The sequence below is a fragment of the Pteropus vampyrus genome, unplaced genomic scaffold (genome assembly GCF_000151845.1).
Source record: "Pteropus vampyrus isolate Shadow unplaced genomic scaffold, Pvam_2.0 Scaffold66, whole genome shotgun sequence".
Taxonomy (NCBI): Eukaryota; Metazoa; Chordata; class Mammalia; order Chiroptera; family Pteropodidae; genus Pteropus; species Pteropus vampyrus.
In genome coordinates, this window is record NW_011888847.1 from 2020824 (window position 1) to 2032961 (window position 12138).

General features: G+C 45.8%; 1 protein-coding gene across 1 annotated transcript in view; it reads left to right on the forward strand.

The window, feature by feature from the left end:
* The window catches only part of STPG4 (sperm-tail PG-rich repeat containing 4), a 40885-nt gene extending 32899 nt beyond the window's left edge, over nucleotides 1–7986 (forward strand). Inside the window, exons 6-7 of the mRNA XM_011361320.2 lie at nucleotides 4914–5018; nucleotides 7670–7986. Of these exons, the coding sequence (XP_011359622.1) occupies nucleotides 4914–5018; nucleotides 7670–7786 (222 nt within the window). The 3' untranslated portion in view covers nucleotides 7787–7986. The remainder of the gene's footprint in view (nucleotides 1–4913; nucleotides 5019–7669) is intronic.
* The last annotated feature ends 4152 nt before the right edge of the window (nucleotides 7987–12138 follow it).

Below are 12138 nucleotides of genomic sequence, written 5' to 3' on the forward strand. Positions count from 1 at the left end.
ACTTCATCTTAATGAATTCTATCTGGAGTGATTCTATTTCCAAATAAAGTCACATTCTGAGGTACTGGGAATTCAAAAGTCATAGGACATGAATTTAGGGGAGACACCAATATTGAACATAATTCAATGCAACAAAAATTCATAGGATTTATGGATTTGGGAAGGACATAATTTGGCACATACAAACTTGGGATAATTTCATCTACTCTCACGCAGTCTTTCAGAGAGGCACCTGGTACCTTTCAACCCCTGAGTGGTGTTGTGTAGATTAGCCAGTTCCACCTCTCAGCCCTGGATGAGGGGTGTGTCCAGTGGGGCATGGCAGGACTTACCGAAGGCCTATAATGGTGCTATAATGGAGCGCCATGGCCCAGTAGGGGTCAGAACCAAATAAGCTTTTTCATGGTATAACAGGAACCCAGGAGCACTCCAGAAAAGTCAGTAAATGGAAAGCTCCAGCCCTTGGTAACATCCTGTGGCCCACTGAGATCACACAGGCCAGATACGCCTGGTTTAGAACCTTGGAGCCAAGAGGCTAGCTCAACCCTCACTCAGCACCACCTCGGCTCCTCACACCTTCATTTATTCTGTCGGAGTGTTTTTGTTTGGTTCTGCCTATGTCCCTCACTGGACTATAAACTCCTCTGAAGTTGAAGATAATATTTTATTCATCTGCTAACCCCTCTTGTTCCTGTTGGTTAAGGTTTCCCTCAAGTAGAGACTCAATTAAATAGGACTTTTTCAAAGGGAAGGGAAAGATATTATCATCTTGTAAGGAGAGTTGAGATGTAATCATGCCCCAAAGCAGAGGCAAGGGTACTGTGAAAGGTTTCCTGTAGTTCCTTTTGGCAGCAGACTCTAGTAAGGTGATAGTTCTGTTCTCCTTCAGCACCTAATGTCAGTGCTCTTTCAAAGGTTTAGCTTCAGGAAACCTAGACTTGCGAAAGTATGGCCCTGACAATAGCAAGGTTTAAGAAATGGCCCATCCAATTTGTGCAAGATATGCTCTGAACTGCATGATGGACCTGAGTGCCGGCTTTCCTCCATGCATTGCACGTAATGTAGACCAAAGCTCTGGGTCACGTTCAGTGATCACCAGTAAACTTGGGAGCAGAGTTCCCAACCTCCAGGAAGAGCAGGACACAGTTCAAAAGGCCTTTTTTAAACACCCTTCTATTGAACCAGATCTGTTTCTCAACATGCACTCAGAGCCATCCTGGACAGTGTCCCCCTCCCTCCATTCCTGCTCTCCCCACTCACATGTCCTTGGATGGGGCAAAAGCCAGGACTCTACTGGAGCTGTTTGCCCTGCCACTGCAGGCCCCTGGCCTGAATTACTTCTCACTTAGAACAGCATTCCTCTGGCTTCTGGAATATGAACTCAGGCCTGTAGCCACTTCCCTAATGTTCCCACTTAAAAGATTTCATCATCTGATACATGTGGGGCAAATAGCATTCAGTCACTTCTTTCTGCCTCAAGTCTTAGTCCCTTTGATTCAAGTGACTAAGCCCATGCACAGAGGCTGCTAAATGGCACAGGCACACGTCGGTGCTTCGCCAGGCCTGGCACCTGGACTCCCAAGGAGCTCATGACTTAGAAACTTAGAAATGAAAGCCACATCAGGCTTGGTGCATGCAGGTGCTGGTATTTCCTGGCCATCCTGCAGATAGCCAGACCTTTGTGGTGACGGAGTCAGCACCTTTTGCACCAGTTACCTCTGTGGCTTGAGAGTACTGTGCTTATTATGGCCAAACCAAGGGAACGTTGTACAAACTGTTCCTGTCTGGATTCCCCTGGATTTCTATGCCTTTGTTTTTGTGGTGGCTCAGATTTCTCCAGTGGGAGTGTAGAGGTCACTGCATACAGAGAACCTCACCCTGATAGCGATCTCTGTCCCATGTATGCATTGATTTGAAAACATTACTGTTTTCATCTTCCTGCCATGTCGTAAAATTATGAGGCACAGCCATCCCTTGATTATCAGACTTGTGCTTGGCTGTAATAACAGACTCCATTCATGGTGGAGTAATTGAGAATGGAGCTCTAATTACACTGCTGTGCCAGCCACAGGAAGGAACAGGAGAAAGGCTTGCTCTTTTTTTTTTTTTAAATGCCAATTTATTTATTTATTTTTCATACTATGTATACATAATTTTTTTTTAGCATTTTATTTTTTTTATTTTCCTCTTCTCTTTTGGTAACCACTAGTCCATTGTCCATGTCCATGAGTCTCTGTTTGTTTGTCCTGTTCGATTGTTGCTTTTAGGTTTATATTCCACATATGCGATATCATGTGATTTTCAACCTTTTCTGTCTGGCTTATTTCGCTTAGTATGATTATTTCAAGATCCATCCATGTTGTTGCAAATGGTACTATTTCATATCTTCTTATGGCTGAGTAATATTCCATTGGATATATGTACCACAGCTTCTTTAGCCAATCATCTATTGTAGGACACTTCAGTTGCTTCCATGTCCTGACCACTGTGAATAATGCTGCTATGAACATCAGTACGCATATATCTTTTCGAATATGAGTTTTCAAGTCTTTGGAGTAAATACTGAGTAGAGGGATTGCTGGATCATATGGTAGGTCAATTCTCAGTTTTTTGAGGAACCTCCATACTGCTTTCCATAATGGCTGTACCAATTTGCAGTCTCACCAGCAGTGTATGAGGATTCCTATTTCTCTGCATCCTCTCCAGCATTTGTTATTACATGTCCTGTTGATTATAGCCATTCTAACAGGTGTGAGATGGTATTTCATTGTGGTTTGATTTGCATTTCCCTAATAGCTAGTGATGTTGAGCATCTTTTCAAATATTCGTTGGCCATTTGTATGTCCTCTAGGGAAAAGTGTCTGTTCAGGTCCTCTGCCCATTTTTTTTGATTGGATTGTTTATTTTTTTTGTTGTTATTGAGTTGTATGAGTTCTTTGTATATTTTGGATATTAGGCCCTTATTGGAGGTGTTGCTTGCAAATATATTTTCCTATTTCAATGGTTGTCTCTTTACCTTGTTGACGGTTTCTTTTGCTGGAGAAAGGCTTGCTCTTGAATCCCGCGGAGGGTCTGCACTTGGACACTTATCTTGCCAAATCCGTTGGGCTAATTTGTGGCCTGGCCTTACCTGCTATGAGGATGTTATGAAACACATTTCTCTGTTGTAACCTTCTGTGCGTTTTTCGTTTTTGTTTTTTCCTACTCCCTTTTCTCCTTTACTCGTTGTCTGTATTTATTTATATATACTTTAGGTGTAAATTTTTTTCATATTTCAAGAGCACTGAAGTCCATTGTAGAAAAATTAGAAATGCTGATAAGCAGAAAAAATAAAAATAAAAAAGTTTCTTTTTACTCAACATGCCACCACCTAGAGAAAACTACTGTCAGTGAACGTTCCATTCCCAGTTTTTTCATGCACATTTTTTTAAGCTTCCATTTTTCACTTAACGATATTTTGGGGTAGCTTTTATGTCCACAAAAGTTCATCAATGTGGGACGGCTGGATGGAAGAATCACAATTTATTTAACCAAGTACACGTCATTGGCCATTTAGTTTATTTCCCATTGTCAACTTTTAGAAACAATGTTATAGTGAATGTCCTGTGACCAAGTATTTGCACACATTCTCAGTTGTTTTCTCAGGATGAATTCCTCCTAAAGTGGAATTAGTGGATCAAAATAATAAATATACATTGTCTTTAACTTTGTATTGTAAAAACTTAAAATATATATACCACACAGACAGAATGCTGTGTTGAACCCCCATTTCCCCCAGTCCTGCATTGTGTAGAAACAGATCCAAGACATCATGACAGAAAGACTTGTTTCTGTCAAATAGCACAGGTCTTTGAAAATGAGAGAGGAAAAAAGTGAATTACTAGAAAATAAAATAAAAGGCTAACATCTTGTCTGCGTTATCCATTGTGTTGTTTCGGCCATTTCCATTTTCCCTGCTGTATCTAGGCTCAGGACCCATTTGTGTTCTGGCTTCCTGCAAGTCTTGTAAACGGTCTCTTTTTTCTTTCTCTCCCTTTGGATAAGTATATATGTTTTTAAGCTATTTCATAGCTTGCCAAATTGTGCTCCAGAAAGGCTAATCAAATTTATACTTCCACCAGAATCTTATGGGAATGTCCTTGCTCGTGGATAAAGTTTTAGTTTCCCCCTTTCTTTTCCTGCCTGTCTGCCTGACTTCCTTCCTTCCTTCCTTCCTTCCTTCCTTCCTTCCTTCCTTCCTTCCTTCCTTCCTTCCTTCCTTCCTTCCTTCCTTCCTTCCACCTTTGTTAATTTTCTAGACCCCTCCCAGAATGTCATTGCTGTTTTAATTAGAATGTATTTGTTATTAATGAGATTAAAGCCCTCCCCCCATTTCCTCACTGAACAATTGTATGTCCTCTTTGTGAACAGCCTTTTGCTAACTTTTCTATTGAGATGTTCATCTTTTTTAAATTGTGTTCATTTGATCTCATAGCATTGTATTTATGTCAGTGAATTGCTGTGAGTACTTGTTTGGGCTAGGATAATATATATTACATTTGTGTGGACAAACAAGTGTGTTTTATAAAACTAACAGCTCAGAACAGCAAATTACTATTAACGGTCAGAGAAACAAATGTTGGGGAGGCATGCCAGTGTGGGGAGGGGCCCAGGCAGGGACAAGGAGAGACTTGCAGGTCACTTAATCTTCAGTTTTCACAGTCATCCACCAGGCAGAGAAAATAGATAAAGCAGATATTTTCCCCATTTTACAATGATTTGTGTGGCAGGGCACACCTTTTCAGCCCAAATCCAGGAGTTTTTCTACCATATCACACTGATTCATATGTTTATTTATCGAAGGCAAATAAAGCATTAAAATATATCAATATTAGTAAATATGAAACACTTTTTTTTTTTTTAATTTTCTATAGCGTGAAGGTCCGGGACCAGGTTATTATGACTTGAAAATACCTTCGACAACTTCTGTTAGTTCTTGTTTTCAATCCAAAGTACCTCGATTCTTGCCCGCCTGTTCAGTAAGTTTTCTAAAAGGCAGAGTATCATTGTAAATTTTGTGACAGTGTGTTGGGGGGCAATGGGGATGGGATGGGGTGTATTATACTTACATACAATTTTAGTGTATATAAAATTACTTGTCAAGGCAGCAAAGAGAATAGAGCTCAAATAGCTGGCAAACCCTCTGCCAGCTTTAGGCTCGGAGTGACTCCAGGCCTGAAGACTACTGCTGAATTATGGGTCCAGATGAGAACAATCAGCACAGTAATTAGCTATCCATGTTATGACCTGGATGCTTTGTGGAGAAATACTTTTACTGAATTGAGGCAGGCAAGGGACAGTGGCTGCCCCCATCCATCCAGAACTGCCTTTCTTTGTGTACGTGGCTTCTGAGAGCAAAAAGTGAGAGCAGAGACATTATTATTAAACCATAGGGGACCACTAAGACATGAATAATCATTCTTCCCCAAGAACTCAGGACAGACAGAGAAGAGGCTCAAGTCTATAGAGAGATATAAAGAAGGTAGAATCTGAGAGTATGTGAGAACCTCGAAGGCTTAGAGAAGACCAAGGAAGATCTCGAAAGCATAACATGGAGTTTATAAACAATGGCTTTTTTTTTTTTTAAATTCTAAAAGACAGTTTTAATTCCCATGGCCTTGGTGTTTCCAGCATGCACCCCAGTCTGAAAGTGCCCCAAACTCGCTGGTATGTAGCCTTATTTGGAATGGTTGGGAGACAGCAATACAAATTCTGCCTATAAGGAAATGGGCCCACCCTGGGAGATGAAGGAAGGGGGCTCAAGCTGGGCAGAGGGTAGGAGAGGGCTAGTACGGCCAGTGTCTGGGCCTGCAGGTTACCTCTGCAGCCCTACCTGTGGTATCTCAGGCTCTCACCTTCAGGATCTCGCTCCAGAGCTGCAGACTGCAATGTGGGGTAGTATGCTCTTTATCTGGAGGTATGAATACTGGGGAGGCCCTGCCAGTAAAAGTAAAAATAGACCGACAACAGGAGACCAGTAGATCCCTTCAGCAGATCCTCATACCCTAGTGGCATCACCATGGTCCAGACACAGATTTTTGTCAGAATTCACAGGGCTGAGCATGCTGAGGAAGTTGGAGTCATGCTAACCAATCCCCTAGGGAACTAAGCAAGAGGCCAGAAGGTGTAATATTAATTTACAAGTGTTAGAGGCCACTGCTCTGTGGAGTGTCTCCCATTATAGGAAACTCTTTATGGAAGCCAAGGACAACCAGGAGTTTGCTTGGTGACAGTGAAAGCAGGGCTGGGAGATGGAGCCGGTCTGTTTCTCAAGGTCTGAGAAACAGAGCTGGCAGCCTCCTGAGGGGTGGCCTTGCGGGGCCCAGGCCTGTAAGCCTCCCGTCCTGTGGGCCGGCCACCCAGGATTCCACACGCAAGCTGCTTCCTCATGAACAGCACTAATAAAGGCTTCAGCTTCTTTTGACATCCAGCCAGGACTTGATGAGATTTCCAGGCTGCTCCTCTGCCTTTGGCAAGAGAAACATCCTGTCATTTACAGCAGCTTCTGCAGGCAGCTGACCTCATCTACGCTGGGCTGACTCTCTGTCCCACCATCAGGGTAATCCAGTTTCCACTCTCACTGTCCCCTGAAGAGATAAAGAGCAAGAAAGAAAGAAAGGAAATGACAAGAAGGTGGTAATAGGGAATAATGCTAGCGGTGGTAGCTAACGTGTGGAGCACATGGCTGGCCTGGCTTGGTGCTCTGTCCTGGAGGACCTCACTGAGCCTCAGAACCTCATTGGATGTGAGACGCCTGGGAAGCCCATGGCCCAAGGTCACACTCAGCCATCGACTAGGACCCAAACTTAGGCCTATCTGACAATAAAACACTTCCGTTAACCATATACAGAGACACTTGTGTCTCTCGGACAACTCAAGAGAAAATGCCTTTGGGTTTTGAAAATGTGTGTGTGCATCCCAGCATGCAACACGTTGACTTGAGAAATTGAAGTCTTAGTCTTTGAAAATGGCAGTCATTTGCATTTTATCACTACAGAAGAGAAGCTTTGTTTAAATAATTGGTACAATAATTTTTAAAAGAATTTTATCAAGTAAATTTTATCAATTTTATCAAAACTTTTAAAAAGTAGAAGTTGTAGATCCCTTGAGAATACTTCTGACCCTGGGGTCCACAGACCCTGGCAAAGAAACCTCTCATTACATCATGCTGGGTCAACAACAGAAACACGTGAGTTTGGACTTTTGAGATCAACCATCCAAGTCGAGAATCCGTTCTCTCCAACCCCTTACCACTAGACTGAGGTCACTAGAGGAGAGGACTATTGCATTTCCAGGGGCAGGAACTACCTGGGTGGAGGGTCCTTTAGAAGAAAGTGTGCCTTGAGGTGCAAGTGACATGTGAGCTGCCTCCCCCACAGGTCTAGGTCGTCACTTGCTTCTCCACTGTCCCTCAGCACCTTTGCCTTCTTGGGGAGAGCTGCTGACAGGAGCAGGCCTCGAGGACACAGGCCAATGCAAGGGTGTCCCAGGCCTCAGCCCAGGCCGGTGTGGTCCTTGTCTTCCTCTGTGGAGATGTGCCAGCCACGGCGGCTCCAACAGTCAGGCTCAGGAGCCTCTGGGGTTTTGGTGTCTCGCTCTCATCAGTTCCTGTTTTCTGTTCTGTTTTCAGAAAACCCCAGGCCCAGGAGCATACACCTCTTCAGCACAATTCCCCAGGCAGCCCCGGACGATAGCCAAAATGGGACGAGAACACAGCCTCTTCTTCAACAACACAGTTGGCTTTTAAAATAAAGCCATCTCGCTCCTAAGCTACTTTGAGTTTTAGCAAGTTCTTGTTAAGACAACTCTGTTTTGTGTACTCTTTGGAGGATTTGAGCCAGGACCTAGCAGATTGCCCAGGGTGACCATCCAGCCTGCTTATCTGGAATAATTCCAGCATAACTTCCAGTTCACTCTCAAAAGTGTCCTGGTTGAACAATAAATTATATGCTCAATCTGTTTATTATCAAAGGACGTATTCCTAGAGACTGTGCCTCTGGGCTGCCCTTTGCAGCAGCGCAGGTGGCCCTGGTGTGTCCAGGCTGTGCTCTGTGCAGCCTTGGGCTCTCCAGCTGGGTCTCGACTGTACTAGAGTTGTATGCAATACCTCCTGACCTCATGGAGACTTTCTTGGGGAAGGGGTGAGGGGTTGGCATTCAACTAAGGCCAAGCTGAGCTTGACAGGATCCCAACAGATGATTCTTTCTCTCTCTCATCTCCTTGAAAAGAAAAATATTTATTCAATCCAATGAGTATTCGTGATTTCAAGTCAAAAATATTTTGAGTATCTACTCTGTGCCAGGTGTTGTGTTGGGGTTGAGGAGCGGGAGCTTAAAAGATGAATAAGGCACGAGACTGAATTTGGGGAGGCTGTAAGAGAGACAAGGTCAGGAAGGTAGTCTTGGGTAGCCTTTGGCTTGAGGAAGTCTTTGAAAGCTGTGCCATATAGCTCATTCTGGTCACCTTGCGTTCGAAGCTCAGGGGCTGCCCTCACGTAGATGGCAGTTCCACTGAGAAGACAGGCCCTATAGGGTCTCAGGAAGCTTTGAAATTACTGTGCCTGGTATAGAGAGGAGCAATTCTGACAATGCAGGCCACAGGCAGTCAGAGCAGGGACGAGGCAGCATGAAGAGGGCAGTTTGGCTGGCACCTAAGCGACCAAGAAGCCAAGTGGCAGAGAGGAAAGGGGAGAAGGTGAAAGGCAAGGAACCTTGTTTGGGCGAAAGGCAGGAATAACATTGCTGGAATGGAACTGAGGGAGCCCGGCCCAACTAGAGTGAAGGGTGCAAGGGAGGGTGGGAGGGGGTTTGAGTGAAGCTTGGTCAGAAGGCGGGGACCACATGCAGCCACACGTGCCAAGAAGTCCTGCTCAAGGCACTCTAGCTGGACAGATCAGATGCATGAGAGCTGGTGTCTCACAAAGTCTGGGGAGATTCCAGAGTCATTAATAACTAATTGGAAGACACCTTTTTTAAATGCTTATATAGCATTTTGTTATATTTTAAAAGGAGAGAAAAATCCACCTTTCTTCTTTAGTCTTATAAGCCCTTAAAAAATGAGTATTGGGGGCAAAGAAGGGAAGGCCGTCACCTCGCTGAATTTATTCAAGTGTCACATTTGCAAAAGAAACGCCCTGCATTACACTCCTTCAGAGCTGAAAACAGCCACTTAGACGATCAGAGGGCTATCTCAGGGGTGGTGGCTGTCGGCCCACTTTGATCAGAAGGTGGCTGCAGGGCAGATCATTCCGAATTTTATTCTCCAAGTGCGGTGAGAGTCTCCTGCAGAATCAGAAAGTACCGGCTGGCAGTTCTGATGACTGGTGTTTTCTCAAGTTGCTCTGGTGCTCAGAGACCCGGTTCTCGAGAGAGAGGCAAAAGGTGGTCATGTCTTAGGCAGGGCTCGTGGATGGGAGTTAGAGGAACCCCTTACGCCAACAAGGTGAGGAGGGAGAGTGTGCTGTCGGTATGTAGAGCCAAAAGCTGGCAGGAACCACCTCTCTCTCCCTGTTTCTCCTCCACCTCTCTCTCAGGCTTGCTTTTCTTCCCTCAGCATGCTGACTTTCACTGCCTTTTTACATGATAGGGTCTAAGGTAGCTACCACAGCTTCTCACATCCTTTCCTGAGCCAGCCCCCTAAAAGGATGAACCCAGCCCCTCTTGGTTCCAGTGTCAGATTCCTAGGAGAGAGAATCCAGTTGGCTAGCTTGGATCAGGGCTCCACCCCTGGCTGGGCCCTTCAGCTATGGCCACGAGGGCCCTTCAGCTATGGCCAGGAGGGCCTAGACCCTCGGTGCAGAGAAGCCTGCAGGGCCCCAGCTGTGTGGGGTGTGTGTAACTGGGGTGCTTGGCAGCTCCCTGGTGTCCTAGGTGAGACTGAAGACCCTTTCAGAATAAGGGGAGAGTGTCTTGACTGACCTGCAGAGAATTCACTTGGAGGTAGAATTGCTGGAGAACATTCTGCAGGGCCATCTGGACACCTGATGTTTTGGGTCATTCCCCTGAGTTTTGCTTTTGGCTCTCATGACTTCTGTCTTTCATGAGCTGGAGGTACCTCAGCCCTGTCCTTATTGGCCTTGCCATCTGGCCATAATGCAGCTCTGGGAATGTGACAGACTGCCCTAGGTATTAGGTAAGATACTGGCAGGATCTAGGTGCTGAGAAGAGATGTTTTACTCCTTCTCTTTGATGTATTCTAATATTTTTATAGTATTTCTTATGCCTAGGGAGGGGTTTTCCCAGAGACCAGAGGGATTCTGGATGGCTTTTTCCTGCCACAAGCCTAAAATTGAGACAGTATTTGAAGAGCAGGGCCTTTTTCCATCCTTTCCAAGATGGAGAGACTGGACACATTTGGGTTGGCTTTGAACTTGAGCTCTGAGATTGAGATATTAATACCTGGCAGCTAGGACTGTTGTGCACATCAAACGACATCTCCAAGATGGGCTCAGAGAAGCCCAGAGCACAGCAGATAGAAGCAATTGCGGCCTTTATCCTAAGTCTTGAGAGGCCGTCTCTGCAGGGCCCCTCCTCCCTCCCGCATTGACTGCTGTGACACGGGCTTCTCAAGGTCCCTGCCCTGACTTTCTCGAGCATCTCTCTATTCCTCTCCCCTTTCACCCCTACCCCCAACTGCCCTCTGTATTTGGCTTCAATCAAAGGGAATGGCTTTTATTGGCTGCAGATAACTTCTGCTGTTTCCATGTGAAATTCCCTCTCCATTAAGTCAGAGCATGTCAGAAGTCACAGCACAGCTTGTCATCTCCCTTTTTCTCTCTTTCTCTCCATCCTCATCCCTCCTCCCCTCTATGCTCTCTGAACCTACAGGCAACACCTTCCAGATCCAGAGGCCGAGGGCCTCAGGTTGCTTAGGTGACTGGCTCCTGTCTCCAGCATCATCTCTTACCTGCTTGATGCCACCTACCTCGATGCAACAGAGCTGCCTGGACTTGGATCTCCACTCTTAGGATTACTTTGAAAGCCCTGTTATCTTGAAAACACAGTTCAAAATCTACGAGTTCAGAATTAGTTGTTCTAAGCTGCATTTTGGAATCCCCTGGGGAGACTTTAAAAATATTGGTGTCTGTCAGCTCCCAGACAGATCACATCAGACTCTCTGGGTGTAGGACTTGGGCCCAGCATCTGTTTTAAAGCTCAAGCCCCTCCCCCCACCGCAACGCCAGTTGATTCCTATGAGTGGCCAAGGTTGAAAACTACTACAGAGATGGTGTAAAGGCAGCAATCGCCAATCACTCTGGGCAGCATAGATAGTTCTCCCAACCCTAAAGGTTTAAGAAGACAGACCCTTGCCCTTAGAGGTCTCTCTTGAACTATGAAGAAGAGATTGACCCATGTTAGCATCTGGCTAAGTCCAAAGGAAAGAGAATGGCACAGGAATAGTTTGTCTGGATGAAGCTAGTACCTGGAGCCATACCAGGTAGAAGTTGGACAGCAGGGGCCTAAACCCAGGCACCGCTTATCAGCCTGATTCCTGGCTGGGCTCTTCACGGACCTTTAGATTTGGCCAAAGGCTACAGGCTTGCCGGGCCTGCCAGGCCCAGAGGGGGTGGTTTGGGCTCTGGATTCAAGGCCGCAGAGGGGGCTTTTGGGAGCCAGTGCCAGAGAACCAGACCCTAGCTGGGCTCATCTGCAGCCTCTCCGGAGAAAAGGCAACTCTGGATGGCAGGAGGAGCCAAGGCAGGATCCTCAAAGGCTGGATCCTCAAAGGCTGGGGGTAGTGAGTAAGAAAGGGAGGAGGTGGCAGATGGGAAGAAGGAGTGCTGGAGGAAGGGGAGCCCCAGGGGGTGGACACGTGCAGAAGTGGGTGCTCCTTGTTGCCTTGTTAACAACACCCTTGACCATATCAGAGCTCAGAAAAAGATGTCACTCTCTGAAGTGTGGTGGGGACTCAGAGAGGCCCAGTCAGCAATGTGGCTGCTTTGAATGGGAGTCTGGCTTAGTCCCTGAGAACTGTAGACAGGAAAGTGGGCTCAGGCCCCATGACACTGCATCTCTGGTCACCAGAGTAGGCTAGGCAGGGGCAGGAAGCAGGGACTGACAAAGCTTTCCATTCAATTGACCCCACTGGAACAGAGTGACC